This window comes from Vanellus vanellus (assembly GCF_965231255.1).
Source record: "Vanellus vanellus genome assembly, chromosome: 3".
Lineage (NCBI taxonomy): Eukaryota > Metazoa > Chordata > Aves > Charadriiformes > Charadriidae > Vanellus > Vanellus vanellus.
In genome coordinates, this window is record NC_138907.1 from 53,899,268 (window position 1) to 53,926,427 (window position 27,160).

A 27,160-nucleotide genomic window follows, 5' to 3' on the forward strand; every position below is an offset into this window, starting at 1 on the left:
CCGCCGCCGCCACTCCCCGTCAGCCTGTTTCACACGGCGGCGGCCGGCGCAGGCCGAAGGCCGTGAGGTAGCGAGGCGGTAGGACACGGGCCCGCCGCTGGGGAAGGGAGAGAGACCGGCCGCCCCCCTTCGGCCGGTAGCCGCGCAGCGCCCGTATCCTTCCGCCCGCCCCAGGGTGCTCCGCGGCTCGCTCCCCCGCCCCGCCCCGCCCCTCCGCCTGTTTAACTGACAGGCTTGAAATTAGCGTTCAAATAACCCACGGAAACCGTCGCACCGCCAAGGTTCTCCCTCCCGCTGCCGGCGGCGGCGGGCCGGGCGGGCGAGGGGCGAGCTCCCGTAGGGCAGCCCCATGGGCGGGCAGGAGCCGAAGCCCAGCCGTCCGTTTGCGGGGTACTCCGCACCTTGCCGTCCCCTAATGCTGTGCTGCTCCGCACCGGCTGCGCGCGCAGCTCCCCCCGCCCCTAACGTGCGTGAGGAAGGAGGGGGGAGCGGCCGGTGGGCGGGGCGGCCGGGCGCTCATTTCCTCCTTGGGCGCCATTTTGTAGCGCAGAGAATCCGCAAATAAAGAGCAGGCGGGAACGGCGCGCGAGGGAGCCCGGGCGGGGGGGGTGGGACGCGGCAGCGGCGGCGACGACGACGACCCCGGTTCCGGAGCGGCAGTCCCGGTAGAGCCGGTTGCGAGCGCAGAGGTGGCGGCAGGCGCGGGCGGCAGCAACAGCGGCAGCAGCGTTTCGCCCTCGATGTGACGGGTGCGGCCCAGGCAACTAGTGTGCTGGGAGAGCGAGGCCTCCGCACCGCGAGCGGGAGGTGAGTGGCCGCGCTGAGTGCTCCTCCCTGCCTGCCCCCCTCACGGGGAGGTAGCGGGGCCCGCGGGAGGGACCGGGCACTTGGCGGCGCCGGGGCGCCAAATCCCGGCGGCGGCTCTATCCCTCACCTCGAGCGGGGGGAGGAGCGGAAGCACTTAGAGCCATTTTGTGCGAGGCCCCAAGCCCGGCCTGGCTGCTCGGCTGGGATCCTCCTCCACCAGCCTTCGGCAACCGCCACGCCCGGGCACGGCCGCCGCCGCCCCCCTCCGGGCGCGGGAGACGCGTTTCCCTCATCCCTTTCGTTGCAGACGAGCGAGGGCGGCCCGGCGGGGCGGGCAGTGCCGTGCCTGGGCTCGGAGGGGGGGTGGGGGTGGGCGGCGGCAGCGGGGTCTGTCAAACGCCTGCGGCGAGGCGGCCGGTCGGCGGGCTGCAGCTGCGCCTGGCCGGCAGCCGGCGGGGTCTCGGCGCAGGAGGCGGGGCTGGGCGGCGGGACCTCGCCGTGCGTATGTGGGGGTGGCGTGGGACCGGGCTTCAGGCCGCGGTGGCTGCTGAGGTGAATATCTGAATATCAAGGCTGCTCCGGTCGGAGTGTTGTTTTGAAGCTTCTTTTTTTTTTTTTTTTTTTTTTTTTGTTCCTCTGTATTTCGGGAGGCTGGAGCCTATTGCGGGGTTTTCCCCACGGAACTCTTTTTCATATCGTTAAAATAACTGGCAGTTACTTCAGGTATGACTAGTAAAGCAGCATACCTGATATTATTCGATTACTTTATTTCTTAGCTTTTTTTTTTTTAATCCTTATATCCTGTGCTTTCTAAACACTGTAGTAGAAGGTGTACAGACTACTGGAGTTCCCAAAATTAAAATGCACTTTCCCCATTTTAGTTCTCTTCATATTCAAATTGCTAGAAAAGCCTAAAGCTTGATGTGATTACATAAAAATTCCTTCAGTGCCCATGACAATGTTATTTTAAGTATGGAATATAGTTTTATATTGCTTGTTGCCAGGAGCAGATATGCAGAAGGAGTGGCACATAGCAGCCATCCTTTCCCCAAAATCATGAAAGTGCTTATTCAGGATAGTACAGTTAAGCTGTTTATCATATAAATGAGAAAATATGATCGTCTTAATTCCAGTCACTTATGCAGGAATGTTGTTTGTGTTGGTTCTTTTTATTGTAGAAAATGGCACTTCATCATGCTCTTGCAAAATATTTCTGATCTCTGTAGGAGAGACATCTCCTGTTTTAGGGGAGAGCCAAGTGATGAGAAGCACCTCTTGCTGCACGGTAGTTGAAAAGTTACTGTATTAAATTCAAAGAATGAACATTTCAGTTGTAACGTCTGTAGCATGCAAATTCATCTGTTAATGAACAGAAAGCTAAGGCAAATCACTGCGACAACTGATGTAGTCAGTCTGATGCTCTTAATGTTTCTGAAAAACACTGGGCAAAATGGTAGATATATGGCAGTAAAAAGTTTCTAAGCTTTTGGTAGGTTACTGTAGGTGCCGAAAAAGCTGCTGTGTGGGAATAGGGTGAAATTCAGAGATACAGAAAGAATGCTAGTGTTTATCTCTAGATGTGCTCAACCTAGCTTTTCCAAAATAACCTGTAGACTATTTCTAGCTAATGTGTTTTTTTAGCGTATGGTTCTGTCACTACATGTGATGATAGGTGACAGTAAGACAGTAACTTCTGTAATGGCAGTGAACTGTAACCTCAGTCTTCAGCATTTCCTGCTTTGTCTGAAAGCAAGAGATGGCTTTGTAAATGGTGGCGTGCTGGGTGTAGAGGTTAGAGTAGCCAGGTCTGGTGCTGCTGTAGAGAGCTGGGTGCTGGAATCTTGTGCGAGGTCTGGAGGTAGGAGGAAGACTACTCTTAGGTGGAGGGTTGAACATCAGCCTTTGCTGCCACAATCATGACTGAAAGAAATCAGTCAAGTGTTTACAATTGTTGTATGCTGCTGTAGGGCTCACAAGGCAAGTCTTTGTGGAAACTCACCTTTTTTGGTATTTGTATGCTTCTGGTACTTTTCTAAGGAACACACAAATAATGACTTGACATCATCTGTGCACAATTTAATCAGCATTAGCTGTAGTTCTGTGGGACATCTGAAAAGGATGTTTCTCTCTGTCAAGGACTTACATCTTGCTGAGATCTTCAAGAGTACTTCCAACCACTGAAGGAGTTTAAAGATCCTAAAATTTTTTAGGAAAATTATAGTGGGGGAGAGGTAGGCAACCTAAATACAGGGGTCACAAGCATTCTTCCCATGATCTCAAGTTACTCTGTACTATTTTGGTTGACTGAGTTGGGCGCCAGCAATTTGTATTGATAGCGGCTTATGCTTGAATATATTTAAGATATGCTTTTGATAAAACCATCCCAAATAAGGAACTGCATCCATAAGTTAAAGCAAAATGCTTGAGTAACTTGTGTGTGAGAGGGAAGGTGGTGAGGGGTCTTCTTAGGCTAGGGAAGTGCTTAAGTGCCTGCATGTATATTTGTGTTATTGACAAACAATTTTAGGATTTGTTTGTCTTAGGATATGGAAAAGTTAGGTGTCATTGTGAAAATACCTGAAAATACCTAAGATAGTCTGTAAAAGTCTTTTTGAGAAGATAAAATCTTTTTTTATTTACTTAAGATCATTGTTTTTGTGAAGCTGAGCGTTCACAACCAACAAGTTGACCCATCCTTTTCCTGGCACACGTGCATTGCAGCAGCTTTACAAGCTTGTGGAATCCTAATATTATATACAACTTTTCTGTTGGAAAGCATATTGCAAAGATGTGTGCCCCTAGCAAACCGTGCATTCATTGTTACTTGTATGCTTATAATCTTTGCAGACTTACTTTTTTTGTTATAATTGTAGTTGTAGAAAATACTATGTATTATCCTTTTGAGGTAGGGTAGTATGTCCTGTAACTCAAGAACTCAAGAAAGTGTGAATATTTAACGTAGCACAATGCAGTCCTATTACGCTACATACACACAAGAGGAATTGAATTTGACAATATATACAAGCCATTTATTTGACATCTTACTTTTCCTAAAAATATTCACAAGGGTTTTAAAATAAACAGTTAATACTTCCTGTTTATCAAAATCTTAAAAGTAAGAGAATAAGTACTTGGAAGAACATGTTATTTTGATGTAACCCAAACATTAGTGCTAACGTTCACAAATTATTTATTTTTATTACAAGTAGTAGTATAAGTTGCTTTCCTCAGACCCTGATTATCCTCTACCTCATAAAATACAATGTTAAATAGATGTAGGCACATACAAAATGTCAGTTTGATCTAAACAAATATGGACAAAGTTGGGTGATTTTGCTTAGTTAAAAATGAAGAATTGGTTACTGATAGGCTTTTTAGGCATCTAAAGTAAGTTTGGGGTAACTTTGAAAAAAAATTACATCTGTACTTTGTATCAAGATTACAGCAGAAAACTTGTCATAGTGTTGTTTTGCATTCTGGCTCTGTATTGTGTGGAACCAATATTTCAGTAGCCTAATATTAGAAAGTGAAAAAAAAAATAAGGCTAGAAGTACAAGTCTCTGACTTGTTCTGTATTTCTTGTACACTAATAACTATACTAAATAAAACTCTATTTTTTTCCTCCCCCTTCAGAGTTCACAATGACGAATGAAGAACCTCTCCCAAAAAAGGTATGTTTAAAAATACTTACGACTCCCCCTCTGGTAATCATGACAGCTTGACAAGTTGTTCTTTTCCTTTTGCTTGATAGGTTCGCCTTAGTGAAGCAGATTTTAAGGTTTTACCTAGAGACGAGCTCATCCTAAGGTAAAGTGGAAAGTAATTTTTTTCATCTTAACATTTTTGTGAAATTTAATGGAAGATGTGTGACCTCCCTCTTCCACTGTTTTTAACATCTGTGTTGTGAAAAACTGTTTTACCCTTTTCATGATACATCTTTCTTTCAAGTTCTCATCTTGTCTCAAATATTTTTATACTTATATTTGGGGGAAACACTTTTCCAAAGAGGCAAAATCCTGAACAATATTTTGTAGGAGTTTTTTTCTTCACTTGTAACTTTCGGAGATACGGTTGCTTACATTCCTTGCTAGATAGCAAGTTATTTTTAAACATCAGGAAAATGTCAACTTACTCCTACAATAAGTTTTAGGTTTTCTTAGTTCGTGCAGTTGTCTTCTCAGCATGTTTAGATATTAACAGTAAAATGTTAAAATTATTTTTTTTGGAACTTGTATAAAGAAGAGCCTGGCCATCTTTTTCACCTTTTAGAAAGCTAAGTGTCACCATGGAAAAAATAATAGACAATCCTGTCATGCAGACAACCTGCTTAAGAAACTGACCCAAGCCACTTGTCTCTGTATACCTGCATTTCCTGATTTGTAAACAAGGAGCTAACTAAACTAGGCATCTGTGGGTCATCTGTTTATCTGCTGGAGTAGTTTGTGCATGCGTTTTGGTAAACTTTCAGCTGTACACTGTAAGTTATTGCATTATTAGGGTCTTTCAAGTTAAATATTGCTATTTTGTAGAACAAAGACTAAACTGTGTAGAAAAATAAGGGTACAAGTGCAATGCTTAATGTATATGATCAGCTACTCCCTTTTCTGGGCAAACTAACCTGCCAGCTGCTTCTGGACTTACAGTTCTTTCCAGGGGAGTCAACATAGTCTGGCTCCATATGTTCAAAACTGATTTCTGGCTGCTTCTGCATATCCGGTCTTTTGGGTAGTAAAGGATACTGTATTAAAACATTAGGAAAAAATGCTTCTTTGATGCTAAGTGTTTTAGCCCTTGTGAACCTTTTTATAAAAGTTTCCATACTCAATATTGTCCATGGGAATAGCGAACTCCTAAGCCTGTAAAGCTATGCCCTTACTTTCAGCTATAAAATTCCTGTCAGAGTATCAAAGTGTAGATTCTGTGCCACTTGCTTTTTGATTCATATTGTGAAAACAAAAAGTTTCTGTAACTTGCAATGATTTGGACTTGTGCAAAGCATTTGACAATGTTCGCGCAACATCCATGTCTCTAATTTGGAGAGATGTGGATTTGATGGTTCGACCACTTGGTGGATCAAGAGTTGGATCGCCGCAGGAGTTGCAGTCAATGGCTCAATGTCCAAGTGGGGACCAGTGACGAGCAGTGTTCCTCAGGGGTCAGTATTGGGACTGGCGCTGTTTAACATCTTTGTCAGCAACATGGATGTTGGGATTGAGTGCCCCGTCAGCATGTTTGCTGATGATGCCAAGCTGTGTGGAGCAGTTGACACGCTGGAGGGGAGGGATGCCCAGAGGGACCTTGACAGGCTTGTGAGGGGGGCCTGTGTGAACATTGTGAGGTCCAATAAGGCCAAGTGCAAGATCCTGCATGTGGGTTGGGGAAATCCCATGCACAAACCGAGGCTGGGGGGAGAATGTATTGAGAGAAGCCCTGAGGGGTGTTGGTGGATGAGAAGCTCCATGTGAGCTGGCAATGTGCACTTGCAGCTCAGAAAGCCAACCATATCCTGGACTGCATGAAAGGAAGCGTAGCCAGCAGGTCAAAGGAGGTGATTCTGCCCTCCACTCCGCACTGGTGGGACTCTACCTGTGGTACTGTGTCCAGCTCCCAACATAAGAAGGACATGGACCTGTTGGAGCAAGTCCAGAGAAGGGCCACAAGGATGATCAGAAGGTTGGAGCACCTCTCCTGTGAAGGCAGGCTGAGAGAATTGAGCTTGTTCAGCCTGGAGAGAAGAGGCTCCAGGGACACCTTATAGCAACCTTCCAGTACCTAAAGAGGGCGTACATGAAAGATGAGGAGGTACTCTTTATCAGGGAGTATAGTGATAGGACAAAGGGTAATGGTTTTAAACTGAAAGAATGGAGAATAATCTGTATGAAGAGATTAGATATTAGGAAGAAACTCTTCACTGTGAGGGTGGTGAGACACTGGAACAGGTTGCCCAGAGAAGTTGTGGATACCCCATTCCTGGAGGTGTTTAAGGCCAGGCTGGATGGGGCTTTGAGCAACCTGGTCTAGTGGGAGGTGTGCCTGCTCATGGCAGGGGGGTTGAAACTAGATGATCTTCAAGGTCCCTTCCAACTGAAACCATCCTACAATTCTATTAGTTGCTACCGTAGAAGAGTTCCATTTCCAGCATATATTCAAGTGAGGATGTGGTGGAATGCACCCAAGGAGGTAAAGTACATCAGCAGCTAAACTGTGTTAAAGGTCTCTTCCAGCTCTAACCTTTCTATGATTCTATGAAGAGGCAGGAGGGAATTTGCTAATGACAGCTGTGTTGCTATCGGTTCTTCTTCTTAGTGTAGACAAAGCAACTTCTGCTCTCAAAAAGGCAACTTGTTTGATTTAAGGAGAATAACTGTCCGTTATACCCAGAACTGGAAACTTAAGTACTGTTTTGGCTGTGTCCATTTTATTTGTTTGCATTAAGGAGTCCTGTGAACACTGTTGTTTTTTCTTTGAATGGGGTGTGTATTTAATGGATTTATAGTAAATTTAGCTTTAATTGTGATTTCATGTAAACCTAGCAGTTACTATGCTAATTGTTGGCTTTGTAGGTTGGAATAAAATATAACACTATTAGATGTATATCATATTTTAGTCTCTACTACTTTTAGACTTAGAAAAGCATGTGTTGACTGCTACTGGATTGTCTTAAGATTTGGAATGTATTTTTATTTTTTTTTGTCCATGCTTTGGTGAGGCAAATGCTTTTTAAGATATGGGCATGTGTCATCTGCTTTTGGTCTTTTAGGTACAGCAACGATGATGTATTACAATTGCACTGATGAAATACATATGTAGAAAATATTAATTCTTTTTTGTCAATTCCTGTGCCATGAAACCCAGTTTAACTGTTCTTTTCCATGAAGTACATGATTTAGGTTTGTGCATTTTAACTTCTGCTGTTGACTAATGTGAGCAGGATTATCAAGAAGCCTTTCAGTCTGGCCTTTTGGGAATTTCTGCTTGTCTCATTACTTGTTGCTGTGGACTCATCTCCTTCATCTTTCCCCTCCCTGCTTTAATGCAGTAGCTACTCAGCTGGACTGTGTAGGAGCTTCTGTGAAGAAAGAAGAGCCAGGAAAATGATAACAAAGCACTCTGTGGATCATAGCTAAAAATCTTATCAGTATTATCCTGATTGTTTAGCCTAGTGGTTAGTTTGTAAAACACTGAAGCATCCTGATTTACACAAGCAGTTCTGAGGAAATAGAGTGCTTTTACTGAACTTCAATCAACATGGACTTATATCCAGTCACTTTTGGAACTGCTTAGATGCAATGCTGTGTGTGCCCTACCCACTAAGTGCTTATCCTTTATCGTTTCCTGGAAAAAGTGAGCCCCGAAGCTCAGCATAAAAAATGGGTGCTCCAAGAAAAATAGTGGTATTTGAAGCTATGGGGTCTTAAAGTCTACTTAATATTTTTAGAGAGTGAAAGGCATTAACTAACCTACATAATGCTGCTCAATTACCTTCCAGTTCTTGTGAGACTGTAAGTGACCCCTTGAATGTAAATGGGATCCAGGATTGTCTTGCTAGTTCTGTGAACAGCTCTGTCTGTTCTTTAGCGCTTTTCCAAGTAGCACTTCAGTCAAGCTCTTCAGTAGCCATCAGATTACTGACATGAACTACTAAACAGATCAAGAAGCTAATATTGAGTGGAAACCAAACTGATTGGAGAAAAAAGATGGCTTTTAGCCTTTGTCTTTTTTTCCACTCAAGTTCACCGATGAGCTTCCTGAGTCCCCTACAGGTGTACCAAAAGGGGCGATATGGGGCAAGGAGGTCAAGGTACCTCTCACATTTGGTTAAACCAATGCTTCTGGTTAGATTACACGTGTGAAGGAGGAGAGCTATCTGTTTCTTGGATCTTGGGAAGAAAGGCTTCAGACTTAAGGTCTGGCCAGCAAGTTCCTATAAATCACCAGTTTATTTAAAGAAGATTTTGCAAGTATGTGCAAATTCTTAAATAATTTAATTGAAAACTGGATTTTTATGTCACTGTGTTGATTTTACCGATGCTTATTAAAAAAAAAAAGGTTAAACTAATGCGGGTATTATGTGCAGGTGAAACCTGGTAGAAGGGATATATAATCTTCAAGTAAGGCAAAAAAGTTTCCCAGAGGGGAACGCTTTCCTCCTGTAGTTGAAGAATGTGGTAGTAGCAATCTTCAAATTTTAATTCTGACTGTATTTGGTGAGTAGGGGGGGAGAAAAATATTTCTGTTTGTGTCACTACTGGTTTTTGTTTGAACCTCTTTCTTTAACTGAACTTTAGAATCTGTTTAGGGGCAAAAATATTTTTCCCTGAAGAGCTTGTAAAGAGGGCTAGCTGGAAAATATTCGAAGTATGTAACTTTTAGGAATGCTATTTATGTGGAAACTGTCTTAATTTATCAGAGGTGCTTAATGTGTTTTGGTGTCTTTTGGGAAGTTGCATGTTTTCATGCAGATGATTACAATAGCGGAGGCTTTTTCATGTGTGTGTTCTTTGTTGGTTTGTTTTGAGTTGCTTGTTTGTTGTGGGGTGTTTTTTTTGTTAACTTGTAGCTGTGAACCTTTGGGTTGTACTGGAGTTGTGCTTGATGGCTGGGATTTCTAGGTGGTAACTACATCCACTGCTAGATTAGCCTCAGCATCTGTCTGGTTTCAGCATGGCACGGCTGAGATTCCATCACTGAGCAGAGGCATCATTACAACATTCCACAAACTTGCTGTCCTTGTCACCTCTTGCAAGCTTTGTGTGAAAACTTAGCATGTGAGATTCATGTAATGGGAATGCAGGCTCACCTCAGCCTTACGTGTCAGCAGCTGGGAGTCCATATTACTGAAAAAAGTACAGAAGCAAAACTGTTGCGCATGGAGATTTGGTTGTACAATGTAAGACCAAAGTTGTGCATCTGGAAATACTGCCCTTCTATTGTTGAGGTGAAAACAGCTTTCTGTGAGAATTGTTCATTTAGAGAATGGTGTTACAGACTCAAATACCGTTCGTGTAGTCATTTGAGACCGAGAAATACGGAGTTTTACACCTGTCCTGTTTGATCGTAGTAGGATCTGGTCTTCTCTACCAGTATAGACTTAATAAATGGAGAAGAAAGAATAAACAGATAAGAGTTAACAATGTTCAGAGTGGAGCCCTAAAAATATTGTCAGTGGTCTTCAGCATCTGGGGGGGGGGTGTAGTGGTTAATGCTTTATTCTGTCATAGTTCCTTATCTTCCTTTTTATTTTCTTTTACTTAACTTCAGAAGCTACAACTTCGTAACTTAAGCTTTTCAAAGATCAGAATTCTATTTTAATTCCTTCAGTTAATGATCTGTGCTACTACTGTAAAAAGGGGGAAATGATCAGAATGAAATCAGCTGGAAAGACAGCATTTAGGAGAATAGATTATTAAAGGCACTGGAACAAAAGTTACTACAAGAGGAAACTTAGAAATTATTAAAGTCTTAGTTAATAGACACTTAAGTGAAAACTAAATTATCAGGGCCAATAAACAAAACTGTTTTTAAATACCTAAAACTAGTCAAAGTATATATTAAAAAAAAAATATCTTTTTTTTTCTTCCTTTAACTTGGTTTCATGAATGTTTTTGAGAAACTGTCTTGTCAAAATTTTTACCAAATATATCAACATGTTAGTCCTCGGTATTATTGAGATCACTACTAAAATATATACACATCAAATGACGAGTCACAACTGTAAGTTTGATTGAAAAGGAATCGGTGGCCTTTCGGGTATAACTACTCAACCCAGACTGCCAATTCTAGTGTATTGTAGTACGCTTCTGTTAGCCTTAAATCTGTTACCAAGTGAACAAGACAATCTTTGTATTATGGTTTCTGTTACAGAATTTTGTTTGAATTGTTCTGCTTTGAGAATGAGATGTATCTTAGGCACTTTACACAAATAACTAATTAATAAGTGTTTGATCCCAACATTTGTCCAGAATATTACAGTAAGTTTTAAGATGCCAATTTTAAGTGTTGTAATGCACAGCTACCTTTTTATCCTCCTGAGATGCAAAGTGGATTTAACTCTTTCCATGATTAAAAGGCCCTTTTTAAAAACTGGAATTGTCTTTTATGCAACCGTGTAATTCCCTCTTGTATTTTCTGATTATAGTATGTGAATGTATACTCTGAAAGTTTAGGAATGAGGTGCCTTGATTTAATAAACTGAGCTTCAGAAAATTCTTTCTTCTCTCCATCTCTGCAATAGGTGGAAACAGTATGAAGCATACGTGCAAGCTCTGGAGGGCAAGTACACCGACCTTAATTGTAAGTTAGCCAAGTTTCAAAATGGTACGAATTACCAAAGTATAGAGCAGCGTGTTCAAGTAATGTCTGTGCTTTCTAAAACTCTTAGAAATAAGAGATAATAATCTATGTCAGTTGTTTGTAGGAAAAAATCCCTGTTTTTTATAGTGTAAGTCTTCAGCCTTTCCCAACTTTCTCAGCCACTTATTTTCCTTTGCAGATCTTACACAGATCTAAAAAGTCTGGTTTTGCATCTGTAGGACCGTCTGTACCCAGACTGCCGGGGGGGGAGGGGAAGTCTCAAATCATAACACCACAAATTGGTGTATTTTCAGGACTTTTCCATTAGAAAGGAAACATTATGTATGTTGTACCAAATGACTCCATGAATGTTTGAACCTTCAGTCTCAAACAACTGTAAACGACATGGGAGGGGTAATAGTTTGTAGAGGTAAAGGTCTAAAATGTCCTCAAGTAATGTTTGATCTAATTAGGCAAATTAACTATTTGATTGTCAGTCTTATGTGGTCTTTAAAACTTGGTCTATACTTTAGTCTTTCAAAAGAGAATATGGGAAAAACATCCTACTGTCAAGTGGGGAAAGCTGGATGCATTCTGGACGTGATTGAAGTCACTCCTAAAAATTGTGTTGGCAGCTAGACATGGGTGCTTTCCTGTTTTCTGCTCACGTTTTCAGTCTAAATACTTAAAGACTTAGTACCACTGAGTTTGAAGGGTATTTTTCTGTCAGTCCAAACAGATGTGCACTCTTTTCTCTGTTACATCCCTTTTCTGCTGCCACCCCATAATGTTTGAGTTTTGGAGTGACTCAAATATAGAAAATGTAAGCAGTTGATTTCATTCTAATATCAAACTGTCCTAGCATAGGTAAGTAAACAAGTTGTTTTAACATTCCTAGTTTCTCAGTTTTGGAAACTCTAATATAGGCCGTAATAATCAGTATTACTGAATTCTCTGCAAAGAATTATTTAGAAACAATTGTCCTAAAGCAATTGGTGATGTTTTTTTTTAGTTTACAGCAGGTTATTCTCAAGTAATTAATCCAACTTTTCATCATCTTATACATTACAAGTAGCAGAGTGAATGTATACTGTTTGTATCAGGCTGCTTGTGCATATTCCTGAGTAATTTGGAAATTTGCTGTGCTGCCTTCTCCCATATTTCATATATAAACTTTCGTAAATGTTCACGGATCAGAAGAATTCTAAATGTGTCGGAACTGCCATTTCTGAAGTTCTCAAATGTCTTACTGTTTACTCATGGTGTGTTGAAATTAGTTTGAGTGTTGACCACAAATGGCACTGTTTTACAGACTGCGAATTTTTTGCCATTGTAGACTTTTCCCCCTCCCTCACCTTGGCCTCCACATTTCTTATAGATACCAGGACAGTTCCCACTTCCTGAGTTTCAGACTGCAAGTAGTAATAGTATTTGTTTAAGCAAGCAAGTTACAAGTTTTTTCCTTACATAACCATGGAAACATTTTCAAAAGTTTAGTAACTCTTAAGGGAGGATCAGAAAGATGTATTTAAAATGTACTGTAGTCAAGCTTTTCTAATACTTAACGATATTTTGATTTTTCTTATTTATGCTTATTATAGTTATGCTTATTGTAGTCAAGCTTAATTATGACTCTTGCTGTTTATGAATTTGGTTTTTAGATTCTTTTAGCTGTATTTAAAAACTGTTCATGAGGATACTATAAAAACATGCTTCTTGTGTGTTATTACTTGTGTTAGCTAATGATGTGACGGGATTGAGAGAATCTGAAGAGAAGTTGAAACAGCAACAGCAAGAGTCTGCCCGAAGAGAAAATATTCTGGTGATGAGGCTGGCAACTAAGGAACAGGAGATGCAAGAGTGTACTGTAAGTATTTAGAGAGGATAAGTGTTTTCAGACTGTTACAGGAATATCAGCTTTTGAGCCAGTACCCATGTGTTGTTTTCCGTATATCCATAGCAACACATTTTCTGTGCTGAATGAACTGGCACTGAATTAGTAAAGATCACTTCTTAACTAATACTAAAAAAGCAAACTTTATTTCAGTTGATTTTCAGCAGCAATTGTGCTTGGAAGGACTTCTGCTTCAGAACCAGGCTAATTCTTGCATGAGCCATGCTTACTTTGTTCTAGCATTTATCAACTGTGCATATTTACCAAAAATGCTACTTCTGACTCTCACTGGATGCAGGAACAAATTGAAATATAAGGATAAGATTGAGTTTACTGGGTTTCTTTAAGGAGGATTTAGGCTGATAATTATGTTGGATTTGGACAGCAAGGTATTCGTAAGCTTCCGCATCCATTTGGCTAGGTAGGGGAAAAAGCTACTGACTTTTTCAGAGGGACTTCTGAAATTTGGCAGATGTGTTTCTCAGGGTTTCTAGTCGTCTTTGTACTTGAATACTTTTGTTGTTGTTTCTGTTTCTCTCTCCTTTATTTCTGTGAGTTTTCTGTGACTTTGTTTTTTTCTGTGTTTAGTTTTGGTTTCTTGAAACTATCTTCTACCACTTTTAAACATCTGATCTTTTTTTTGATACTTTCTTAACATAATTTTCATCTGCTGCTTTAATTTGGCAGTTCCTGAGAGAAGATTGTAAAAGGCTTCTTATTCCTAGTTTCTGTAACATACTCCTGAGAGCTTCTCTTATGAAAAAGATAAGCTCTGTGCAAAACTAATAACTAGTATCATAGCTTTCCTCTGTTAATTTTTTAGTCTTCCTTTCTTTTTTCCTGTAGGCTTTCAGAGCTGTCAGGTATAGTAGTGTGATGCTTGACTGTACACATTATTTTCACTGCTCTTAAGACCATCAGATGACTTCTGTTCATACTAAGCACTGGTATGAAGAGAAGACATGAGGGGGTTGAGCTTACTTTGCAATGGCAAAAAATGAATTACAAAATCACTGAGATTGGAAGGGACTTGCAGTTTGTCTAGTCCAACCTGCCTGCTCAGAGCAGGGTCAGTTGGACCAGGTTACTAAGGACTGCATACAGTCAGGTTTTGAACATCTAGAATGGAGACTCCAAAACCTCTCTGGGTGACCTGTGCCAGCATTCAACCACTGTCGCAGCAAAAAACATTTTCTTATGTTTAAGTGAAATTTCCCTTGTTTCAATTTGTGCCCATTGCCTTCTGTGCTTTGAGTGGGCACAACTGAGAAGAGTCTGGCTACACCTTCTTTCCTACCCCAATCAGGTGTTTATGTACATTGATAAGATACCCCTGAGCCTTCACTTCTCCAGGCGGAACAGCCCCACTGCTCTCAGCCTCTGCTTGTATGTCAGATGCTCCAACCCCTTGCTCATCTTCCTGGCCCTTCATTGGCCTCACCTTAATATGTTCTTGTCTCTCTTGTACTGGGGAGCCCTGAGCTGGACCCAGTATTCCAGATGTCTCACCAGTGCCAAGAGGAGAGGAAGGATCACCTCCCTCGACCGGTTGGTAGCACTCCTAATGTAGCCCAGGATGCTAATGAAGATCTGTTCTGGTGCTATACTGCAACACTTTCCTAGTAGTGAGACTCCTTTATTGATTCTGCTTCTCTTGTTAGTTTTACTGATAAATTCTGTTATAAGGAACAGCAGTAATAAGAGGTTTTTTTCTTTTGAACTTCTAAGCATATAGCTAAAACAATAAATACTAAAAAATAATAAAAAAAAGAAATGTAAATTTTTTGCCAAAACTAAATTTGTGTGTACTATTTTCACCTTCCTTCTCATTTCTAAAAGAATGAGTTAGACAAAAATTTTGAGTATATAAGACTATGAATTTTGGCAAGATCATGAAGACTAGGATTTTTCTCTGCACTCTGTTATAGATGTTCATAGCTGTGATGCATAGTCTTTCTAGAACATCTGTGTAGAAGAACTTCTGAAGAGCTTTCATTAATTTCAGTGTACTTAAAGAAAAAAGGGGGGGACAGGGGAGAACCCACCAAAAAGAAACAGAACAAACACATGCAAGTGGCTTGTATTCTTCCAGGTATTGGCATGTGAGTAACATCAAGGATGTAATCTCCTCCATAGTGTGTGGAGGTAGGAAGATGCATCCTTGAAGGAAGGGGAGTAAAAGCTATAATGGGGACATTGGCACCTTAAAGTGTTTTCAAGTTTAAACACACGTAGTTTCAAGAAGCTCTGGAGGACTGCTTGGCTTTGTATTATTAGATAGTATTTTTTCCAGTAAAGTAACAGTAACAAAATAAATCATGTTGGATGAGATGCAAAGCTAAGCTATAGGTTGCTAAATCACTTCATAAATGAGCAAAAACTATTCACTATATATGTTACTTGGCATGTGAATCTATATTTACATGTAAAATATACCAGTGACATTTATATGTAAGCCTTTAATGTTCCCTGTCACACCTTAATTAGAAAACCTGAGCATCTATAGTGTCAAGATTCTTGAAGATGACAGGTGAATATTTACTATATAATACTTATTGTTCATATTGCTCTTAATGTATTTTTGGGACATGTTTTATACTTACAAACTTATCACATTCTGGGTACATTCAAATTTAAATGGATAAAAACTTAAAAGTACCATATCGTATTCAAGTGGTAGTAGTTGACAAAGACAGAAGTGATTTTTCTGACTCTGATGTGTAAAACACCTTGCTAGTTAAAATATACTAGCTCTCTTTTAAAATAAGATGCGATATATTTTGTCTTAGTTGTGGTTTTAATTTGTACCCTTCTTTTAAAAAGATAAAGCACAGCAAAACCTACTTCAGCTTATAAAAGTCACTAGTCATCGTCTTGCAAGTGTAGGTGTGCACATCAGAGTAGCAGTAGCAGAATCGTTGTCCTTATTCTGTTTCAGTACTCTCTTTGAAGAAACAAGATGGTAGTTCAGTGTATAGCTCCATTCTCTCTTGTGCTCGGAGTCTAGCAGTAGAATATATGGGTTTCTTTTGAGCTAGGAGCTTACTGAGATTCTGACTGGTGTTGCAGACATACTCTGCATAGTTTAGGGTGGCTAACTAAAGGGCTAGATTGAAGTTTAGGTGTTTAATACCTTATGTGCCCTATTGTCTGCAGCAGCAGCTTTCAGCTACCTTCCCCCTAGTGGGAACAACCCCCTAAAAGAGGTCGCTGCTGTTAGGGAGGTGTGGGTAAGGTATTGGCTACTGTTTCTACATAAACCTTTATTTCTGGCAGAGGTGGTGATGAAGTTATTGCTGCTTCAGGGAAAGGCCTTAACCCCCTCCCAAGCTACTGCACAGCTACTGTAGGTCAGTAAGTGGACAGGCATTTGGAATTACTTGCTACTCAAATTGGTCTTCCACAGAACAGATAACAATGAGTGGAAGCTTCCTGTGGGTGCAGTTGGGCTGTAGTACCTAGATAGTCATTGCTTTTAATAACCTACTTATGGATTAGGTTACATCTCTGTTTTTTCTCTTCGTTATCCAGTTTCTTCCCTCCTTATAAGAAGGCTATATACTTGTGCTTCTTTAGATTGCTTACATTTTTTGTTAAACACCTGTGTTCTGTTTTGTTAAATTCTTCATGTCAGAGGGCCTGTTGTTTGTGGTATGTTTGGACAACTTCAGCTGAAAGGATTCAAGTGTTTCCAAGAACATGTGAGAAACAGAGGGGTTGAAAATGTTATTGTCTATCTTAACAACAACAAAAATCCACGCAAACAACCCTCCCCTGCAGCCTGATGTCCTCTAAATAGACTACTTTCAGTGTTCTCCTGCCTTTGGTGAGAGCAGAGAGAAGGCTGATACTGAGGGTTTTACTCTGTTTGTGAAAATTCATCCCTATTTGTCCATCTGACAGGCTTTTGAAAAATAACAGCTTGTGTGTGCTTTCATGTTTGGGAATATGAACAGCCAGTACGTGTTTCAGATGTTAGAGTGCCTGTCCTGGGGTCTGGCACTGGACATGACTATTTGTGTATATTCAGCTTTAGCCTGAAGTTGGTCCTGATTCCAGGAAAACTCTTCTGCTCGTCACCCCTTACCACCTGGAATGTCAGTGAGAGGAGAGATGTACCAGAGAGTGGTTAGAGAGAGTGAGAATGGGAGGCTTGGGCTGGAAGATGAATGGAATAAGGAAGTAGGCAGAAGGGTTAAGTGATACAGGCTCGCTTTGGAGCGGGTCATGTTGAGGGGAGGTTGCTAGGTCTGCGTGGATGAAAAGCCTAACAGGCGAGAACTCTAGAGTCACAGCTGCAAAAAACACTTCTAGAGGGATGGAGAAAATTTGAGTTGGAAAAACTGGAGGAATAAATGGTATTTCTAAAGTTTGGGGAGGGAATGAGCAAGGGTTGTTCAACTTAAGTAAATTCTTTCTATGCTACTGTTTTGGTAATGACAGTTGAGTTGTTATGTGAAGCCTATGCAAGTAATCTCTGCTTGGCCTAGGAGCTAGAGATGAGATACCCAAATGAGACTGTTAAATAACTGACATTGGATGGAATCAGCTGGGTCCTCTTGAGTGTTATAGTGCATTTCTGGCATGAGTGAGGAGCAGGTGGCAGCAATTTTTCATCCTACTGATCCAAGGAATCTGTTACAGTTCTTAGGCTGACAGTAGAAGAAAGAGGGAAATGGGCCTAGGTAAGACAAGGAACGTGATCTTTTTTTTTCCTCAATGGTGCCTGTCTAAAAATAGGTTGGGAGCCATGTTGCTGTAGCATAATTATTGCTGGAATACATTGCCAGCTGGAGTGTCTGTATGTCAGTGTGCAGGCGTCTGTTAAACTGGCTGTTTCACCCTCTACTAGTGCTAGCCCTTGCAAAGAATTGACAGGTTGTTGAAATACTTCCAGTAGTGCAAGCGCCAGAAAGGTGAGTGGTTAGAAAAGATATATCAATAAAAATAAATTAAATAGATCATTATTCAGCAAGCAACATTTCGTGCATTGAGTGAGGCAAAGGACCTGTGGGTGTAAAATGCCATCCAAGAAATGGATGAAACTTGGACTTCCTGTTTCTGAGTAATGTTTGTAGGTGGGTTCTTGAATGCTTTATTTCTTTTAAATATTTTTATGCAGTGCTTTATTCCCTTTATATTTCTTTCTGGGCACATAAAAGTGTCTATTTAAAACTTCCAAGTATGGTGGTTATTTCATTTTTTTAAGTAGCTAAATATTTTTATTTTGATAATATCAAATTAATGTGGTGTCAATGGAAATATTGAAATCACTTATTTGAAATAAAATCCAAGAATTGTTGCTGTTTAACAATATATAAATTAAAACATGTTGTCCTCCATCAACAAATGACTGATGTCACTACTGCACGTTTTTAAGGTAAATGGAATGCTTGTACTTATACTTTCTCTGCACTGTTGCTGTGTAAAGACCCTCTAACAGAGTAATTGTATATACAGGAAAATGGTTAAATTGATACTTCTTTTGACTGTGCTGCTTGTCCCCAGTAAAGCAGGGATAGACGTAAATGAAAGGTGGCATTCTAGGGCCCCAGTCATTGGTGAACGTCAACTGGCATGTAGAAAACAATTTGAAGTGTAGAGAGGGGAAGAAAAAAAAAAAGAAAAAAATCAGCCTTGAAAGTTTAAGCTTGGCAGGTGGTGGAATGGGGGATTAGGTGAATATGCACATTGATAGGGTTCAGGTGGGCAAAAATGATTTTTATCCTGCCTTTTTCAGGTTATGCTATTGAAAGAGGGCAAGTTTGCTTGCTGTTATCTTTGGAATAACTATTTTTATTTGTATCTAAATGACACAAAATTTATTTAATGTTGTATGAATAACAGTTTTTTTCTTATTTTATGCAGAATCAGATTCAGTACCTCAAGCAAGTCCAGCAGCCTAGTGTTGCCCAACTGCGATCAACAATGGTGGACCCAGCCATCAACTTGTTTTTCCTAAAAATGAAAGGTGAACTGGAACAGACTAAAGACAAACTGGAACAAGCCCAAAATGAACTGAGTGCCTGGAAATTTACGCCTGATAGGTAAACAAAACAAATACTCCCCAGTCAAGACTTCCCTGACAGTCCCACTACGAGAATGCTATGGTGGGACAGCCAAGTACTCGTTTCCACACCAAGACTCAGACGTTTTGAGGCAAAAGCCACATTCTTATACTGTCCAGCTTGTAATGCTTAATGTAAAACTTATCAGATGAACCTTGTGTTTCAGCTTTTTTCTCCCCCTTTGCTTCAGAGGCCTGACGGCGTCGGACTATTCTGAAGAAATGGCCATCTTCGAAAAAAAAATCTTTTCTAGAACATGTAGACATTTGCAAAATTGTTCTATTTGAAGAAAATAGAGGGAGAAACAGAAGTCTTAAGTCTGTGGCACACTGTGTCGACAGACAGTTTGGAGGAGAGAGAACCTAGAGATTATAAATCATGAATTGAACATGTAAAATTCCCGTAAAATGTAGAAGTGGAATATGCTTCGCTCTTAACCTTGAGCCTAGTGACTTAGAGACACTGTAAGTCAGTTTTGCCAATAAGACTGTGGACTTCCTGCTTGTTCACTGAACTGCTGGGTCAAAACTCGATGAGGTGAATTTTGTGTTAAAGAGTTTACTTGCTAACCCGTTTTGAATAGCCACGAGTGCTATTTGATATCACAACAGTGGTAGTGTACACATTTGACTGTTTAGCCTTTGGGCTCTCTGGCACTTGATGGAGCCTTAAGTCAATGTTGCTAAATAATGAACTGTTTTCTGGATGGTTGGTAATACTGTGGTCGCCTCAAAATTAGGACTGTACGAAAATGTACGTTCTATCTAATTGCAGGTTTAAAGTTGTTTGAAGCAATATATATTTGATCACAACTAGCATGTATAAGAAAAACTGGTTGTGATAAGTATTTCACTGCATGTTTTCATGCAGACTTGAGAATTTTTTGATCCTCTATACTAAGAACTGATTTCAAATGCTCAATTCAGAAGGCACACAATGGCAACTGTCTTCAGTGTTGGTGGGGTGTTTTTATTCCTTTGTACACCTGGTTTTTTTTGTATTACACTTCTATATAAAATGTGCCTTGAAATAGTTGTAATATATAGTTCAAGGAACACTACTGGTTATACTGTTGTATTGTGAAGCTCCTGGGATGAACGAGAATTGAACAGGTTGTTATTTCTGCATTGTCTCGTTCTCTGAAAACAAAGTCAGTATTTTAACAAACCAAAAAAATTTAAATGCATGCGTTTTCCTTGGTGGAATCAGTGAAGGAGCTTTTGCTACTCTATTGATGCCTCCATTCTGTTGTCCCAAGTTACTTGTAAACGAGTAGCGATCTGGGACAGTTGGGATTGGCATGTCTGAGGTGTGTAAAGCAAAATGCAGATTTGGTATAGCATTTGTGTGTTTATTGTTTTCCTTAGAGATTTGAGTTCTATTTAGTAATCTGAGGTTTTGATTTTCAAAACAGTTGGGCAACATTTTATGACTCAGTCTGATCCTAGAAAATTCAATTTTAAATTAAAAAGATATCCAGCTGTCACAGAAGGTGATGTATTCTAACTGTTTCGATGACTTTTATTAAGATGGCATTACATATTTTTAACTTGGAAGTATCTTAACTGTTTGTGCTTCATATGATTAATATGGGATTGAAGAGTAGTGTACTTATGCAGGTTTATTTTTTTTGCATGAGTAATGATTTAACAGCAAAAGAAAAACCTACAGAAAAACTTTACCTTTTTAAGTGATACATCTGGGATGATTTTGCTATAGCGGTATCTAAGATTTTAATGATCTAGCATCAAAACGGAGGTAAGACTTGCATTAATAAACTGTTAATGTGTTACTGAGCCATTTGTAAAGGTCACTATAATGTGCAGATAGAGGCATGCTGTGCAGATTGCTTGTTTAACTTGGAGTTCAAAAAATAATTGAATACATTAGGTACAGGTTGGTTGTTTTCTTAAGTCCTCAGGCTCTAAATATATGTGTACAACTGAGGAGACACAAGTTAACTTCCCACTTTCTTTCAAGCAAAAGTATCAGAAGAAAATGTTGTTATTTCTGTAGCTACAACATACCCTAATATGCATCATAAAAATTTAAGTCAGTGGGTGTGAATGTAATTCATATATGCAGTAGCTGGAATACAGAAAATGGGACTTATTTCCTGGTAAATAATTGAGGATGTTTTCATGAAGTGGGTTAAGATTTTACTGATTTTTATTTCTGGAAAGGTAAAGAAATGGTGACTCGTGAAATATTTACAGGATTTTTCATTCTCTTTGCATTCTGTCTCCCCACCCTCCCCTCTTTTAATTGCTTTAATTGTCCATCCTTGTGTGCAACTACTCTTATTTCATGGCATCTGACCTAGTTTTTGAAAGAGATGACGCTCCTATTCAATTCCCTAACTGGTGTTCTTAGGGTGACATGTTAACTGCAACCCTAAAGGGTATTAGTTCTGGGCCTTAACTGTAGATAAGGGTGTACAGCATAACCATTACTGATGTCTGGAGGGAGAAATAAAAGGACATTTAATCAAAGGAATGGCTATGCTAAGACATTTCAACTGTCATTAAACAGAGAGTATACACTTGGATTAAAAGTTAGTAGAAATGTCATTCACAGTAAGCCTAGTACAACAAACACTAGTCTTCTGAAATTTAACCACTTATATTCTTGCAGGTTTTGTTGCATGTATGTTCAAGAGGATTTGTGGAAACAATGCAAAACCTAGTTTTACAGCTAATAGGAGTTATTTTTAGTAGTTACTGGATTTTAAATTCTTGCATGTGTTGTCTTTTTTGTAAATTGCACGGGGAGGTTACTTGGTGCCGTACTAGTTCAGAACATCTGGAAAAAAATTTGTGGGAAGAAATAGCATTATAGGTAACTATGCAAATTTCTATACAGGTAATAAATACTTTACATTTTGGCAGGAGTTAACATGAAGAAATTAATGGGATTCTAAAATTGTCCCAATTCCAAGGTAACTGGTGCTTGCTAATTCTACAGTTGACATTGCTTTGTGAAGAGAAAAGCATTAAATGACTTAAGCACTGTGAATTTCTTCAACTTGCAGTGATGATGAATACAGTAACAGAAATTTGCAAATGGTGCTAAAAATCATTGCATGTCTGCCTAATAACTTTTGGGATGTGTCACATTGGTTATCTCCAAAGTGGTCATGCTTTACACAGAATGAACATCTGTAAGGAAACTTGCATCTTAAGTGTGCGACTTGGACTGTATTAGGTCAGCACAATTTAAGCGTCAAGGACCTGGCATTGGACATCACATCAAGAAAGAAAACAGGTTGCTGCCTTTAGCAGAGTTTGAGGCTTCCAGGACTTTATACAGCCAGATTCCTTCTGGAGCAGCCCATCCGAAAGATTTGGGAGAGTCAGTCGGAAAACATTAAGTGGGGCAGAGTTGGCAGAACTTAAGTTGTTTTAGATTTGAATGCTTAAAAGGTAGTTGATAAGGAAATTATTACTTTAAATTCTTTTGCTTGGGTATTTTGGTTGCAGGAGAGAGCCGTGGCTGTGAATTGTAGTAGAAATTTCTTGTTCTACTTTTTTAATTCTTAAAATTTCTTTCAGTCTTTGTCAGTTGTTTAAAAGCAAACAAACAAAAAATTAAATGACCTTCTTGGTCTTTAAAAGTAATGCAAGTCCTGCCTTTGATTTCAAAATAAACCTGTTCAAATTTGGGGTTTGGGTGGGTGCTTTTTTTTTTTTCTTCTTTTTTTTCTTTTTTTTTTTCCCCAGAGCATACACGTCTGTAGAAAAGAGAACAGCTTCATTATGTTGCTGAGCCTATTAAAAGGAGAACTGTTTGTGGTTGCTATCCTGACTTTGGCAGACCAAGAGTCTTAAAGGACTTCAATTTTGCTCTTTTATGGAGTCAGCTGTATTGCCTATATATTAATTTGCATACTACTTCCTATAATGCTTTACAATGCAATTTTTATCATGAAGATTAAAGATGTGTGATGTTACCCATTTATTAAAGAAAATCTTGTCAGTTCAAAATATTTTTTCCTGCCTCTTTCCCATTTCTTTCAGAAAGTGGACATCCTGATGGTCATTACTTATGATCTGAAATCTGTCATTCTAAAGGAAGTAGATTAATAATACACTTCTTCCTTAATTTCCTGCCAATTTTTAACTACATTTACTTTCCCCTCACCGTGCAAGATGTGCTTAGGGAAAGCTGACCATTGAAATTGTGAAACAGGCTGTGTACATTACTGTCAAATATATAAATTGAGTTGAAAAATAGACATCTGATTTTTTTTAAACAAGAGCACCTGGACAGCATTCAAAAGAATGTCTAAGCCTCTTAATGAAAAATGGATGTCACTATGAAGAGTGAACGTGGGATTTAATATTTCCCCCAATCAACTTTTTTCTCTTCACCCAAACTGAATTACTAAATTTTACTTGTACAATAAATGAAGAAGGTTTTTGCTTATAATTCAGTTTACACGTGTAATTTTTATGCAGTACTTGATCTTTTGAATTACAAGGCACATCTTTAATCAAATATTTAACTCCATTGAGAATTAGCACATGCAAGATTGTGCATACTGATAATCCAGATGTCGGTATCAAAAAAAAGAACAATATGCTTATTCGTATTTGCAGTAATAAAACTTGCCTTCCACTTTATGGGACAGCGACAGAAGATCCACTGGCATTGGAACAGCACGTGGTAACTATAGGGAGACTTTCTGCTATGACAATTATGTTGAGGCATAATGTTCCTTGAATTGTGACATGCAGAAATTGCATCTCCTTTTTGTCTGTAATTGTGATTGAGGAAGATTACTGAAAGCTTTATATTCATTTTGTGATAGATGGCTCTTTCCTTTGCAGCCAAACAGGCAAAAAGTTAATGGCGAAGTGTCGAATGCTTATCCAGGAGAATCAAGAGCTTGGAAGGCAGCTGTCCCAAGGACGTATTGCACAGCTTGAGGCAGAGTTGGCTTTACAGAAGAAATATAGTGAGGAACTTAAAAGCAGTCAGGATGGTAAGGGTTTTTTTTTAAGAAAATGGAAGTTGCCTTGCACTTCTGCTAGTTTAATTTCCTGATGATACACATACTGTAAAAAACATCTTTGCCAGAATAAAAGGGCAATATTGAGTAAAATATGACAACTGTAAGTCTTCACTGGTAGCCTTAATGTAAAAAAAAAAAAACAAAAAAAAAAAACCAACCAAACAAAAAAAAACCCAAAACAAAACAACAAAAAAAAACCCCAAACTTAACTTTTGGGGACTGGTGAGATTTGCAGCCCCAGCAATGCAGTGTTTGAATTTGAAATTGCCAGTTTTTGTCCTGTAGGCCTTGCTATTTAATAGGTAATGTTTAGACTGCATTTTTCACATTACTGGCAAATTGGTAAGATGAAAGGTGCTAATGTTGCATGAAGCTAAGTATGCACTGAGAACAGAATGCTTCTTAACTCTTGACTCATTTTGAAATTATTTTTAAAAAATGAGCAACTTTTTAACAATGCCTAAGAATAAGAAAAATAGATTATTTTTTTCGCTTAGGTAATTAAGATGAACTAAAACACCTCGTTATTGTGTTCACAGTCCAAATTTTACAGCATTGGAAACCTAAATTGAAATTACCTTTAAACTCTGACCTCTTGCATAATTTAAATGGAGGGAAAAATGCAAATTTTAAAAAAACTTCAGTTGAGAGTTCTGAATAGAATCAGTGGTTTTTTTGGTAGAATGTTACCTGATTATTAGAATAAGTCTTGGGAGATGAGCTATTTAGTTACCACATAAGCCTGGATATGTTTTTGGTTTACAACTGAAGTCTGTAAGATCTATGCAACATATCCTGTATTTTTAATGTTAGATTTTCTTCTCCCCCATAGGATCATATTTTTGAGAAAGTATCAGTATAAAATAATAACTAGAATTCTTAAGGTGACTTACTCTGTAACGACACGTTGTTGGAATAGTTGCCCTTTTGCTTTTTAACTACTATTTAGATAATGTACTTGGTCTGAATTTATCAAGTTCGTAATTGAAGCAAGCATGGACATTCTTTAAGATTTCTGCTCTTGAGTGCAGTATAGTAAAGTAAGCTCCAGAACTGTGTTCTTTGGCCCTGTTGCTTCTTTCCCATAATCCTGCAATAGCAGTTTTCCTAATGATTTTTTTTTTCCATAGCAGCAAGAACACTTTAAGTTTATGACTTTTTGCAATAATAAGCAGTTTGCATTTTATTTGCTCCCTCATATCAATGGTGCAGTTGAACTGAAGACTAAGGGAGTCAGTTTCTTTTACTGTTTTCAGGTCAGACATCTCTTGCTCCAGAATTGTAAAATCCTTTTTCTTGGTGCATAAGTACTAAAACACTCTGTGGAATTAGTGAACAGTTTTGTTGGTCTTTCTTTTAGTGTCCTGTTATGCAGGATTTAAAGGATTAAAAACAGTTAAGAGCTGAAACTTCCTTGAAGTGTGACTAAAATATTTTTTCATCACTGAACAGGCTTTTGTAATTATTCAGATCTGTTATATACAGATATGGTTCATGGTTACTTTTACAGTATTTCTGCTAAGGTTTTATGCTTGAGGAAAAGTAGATACATGGAGATCTACTTGCAAAATACTAATTGCTGGAGTTGAGCTGTTCTCCAAATATCCTCCTTTTTTGCCCAGAAACTAATTTCTTCTCATATATTCTGATTAGCAGTATAAAAAGTACGTAGACGATCATTAAGCATTTCCTCCTTCAGAGGCAGAGTGTCAAAATCAGTGCATACGTGATGGCTGGAAAATAGTCTGTTGAAAACTTTCAGCATGAAATGTTGAATTACAGGATTTTATTTTTTTTTTTTTTTGTCTGACATGCAAGCTATATTATGGGCTATTAAGTATTTGCAACAAATGTGTTTTCTTTATATAGAATTGAATGACTTCATCATCCAGCTTGATGAGGAGGTAGAGGGTATGCAGAGTACCATTCTAGTTCTTCAGCAGCAGTTGAAGGAGACCCGCCAGCAGTTGGCGCAGTACCAGCAGCAGCAGTCCCAGGCCTCCAACGCAGGTACCAGCAGGACTCCATCTTCTGAGCCTTCAGACCAGGGAGAGGCTGTGGGTAAAGACTGCAGCCGTCTGGCAAACGGACCAAGCAATGGTAGCTCCTCCCATCAGCGGACGTCTGGGCCTGGATTTTATAGGGAGGGTAGCGGCACAGAAGATGACTTCCCGGCTTCTCCAGGGAATGGTAATAAGCTGTCCAACCACTCTGAAGATAGAACTGGTAGAGGAGGTGGTAGCTACATAAACCAACTCAGTACTGGGTATGAAAGTGTAGACTCTCCCACTGGCAGTGAAAACTCTCTCACGCACCACTCAAATGACACAGACTCCAATCATGATCCTCAAGAGGAGAAAACAGTGAGCATGAAAGGTAACAGAACTGTGGGTTCTCGTCATGTCCAGAATGGTTTGGACTCCAGTGTAAATGTGCAGGGTTCAGTTTTGTAACATTTTTCTGCAACATTTTTATACAGTGTCATTTAAATTGGGAGAGGATACTGTCCAGAAGCCGTTTAAATTAGTGCATACTTGTCACAATTTTGCCTTTTTGTGGGTTTCTTTTTGCTTCAATACCTCTGCCACTTTGGAAATTTTAACAGTTAATTACGTTGAATGTTGCTAAAAGGACGTTTGTGTAGCTCAAGTTATTTTTATATGAGTTAATGTGAAGTTGAAATGGAAATTATTTCCATAAAGTATAACATAAATGATGTCTGTACAAATCTGTGTATATCTAGAACCTGTGCTGTGTAAGGGCATTCTTACTCATACTGTTATACTTACACCACCTTCAAGATTTGTCATAATAGCTGTGGGTTTATGACTGCTAAGTTTGCCCAGTACAGTAGTTTTATCACTAAAAGATGGACTCACTGAAGGAGTCCTGTAGTAGTTTCAGTGTTAATTACAGTTTTTCCCACCATACATCTGTGCATTTTCTCCTTAGGTGACCGAATGTTTATGAATTGTGTGCATAGTTACTCAGTTTTTAAGAACTGTTGTATCCTGTTTATGCATATTGCTCTGTGACTCCAATATTATCTTACCTGTACTGACCAAACCTAAATAAAAACTTTTA

General features: G+C 39.4%; 1 protein-coding gene across 2 annotated transcripts; it reads left to right on the top strand.

Annotated features, from left to right (window-relative positions):
- Window positions 1–263: 263 nt before the first annotated feature.
- On the top strand, window positions 264–27,160 carry WTAP (WT1 associated protein). Of its 2 annotated transcripts, XM_082480383.1 has the most exons (8): window positions 545–807; window positions 4,441–4,478; window positions 4,559–4,614; window positions 11,042–11,100; window positions 12,840–12,967; window positions 18,863–19,041; window positions 23,892–24,046; window positions 25,946–27,160. In XM_082480383.1, the coding sequence occupies exons 2-8, from the start codon at window positions 4,449–4,451 to the stop codon at window positions 26,527–26,529; spliced, it is 1,191 nt and encodes a 396-aa protein (XP_082336509.1). In that variant the 5' UTR covers window positions 545–807; window positions 4,441–4,448; the 3' UTR covers window positions 26,530–27,160. The 2 variants fall into 2 exon arrangements, 1 of the variants encoding a protein (XP_082336509.1); XR_014268930.1 differs by lacking the exon at window positions 25,946–27,160 and having other exon boundaries at window positions 264–807; window positions 18,863–19,599; window positions 23,892–24,000.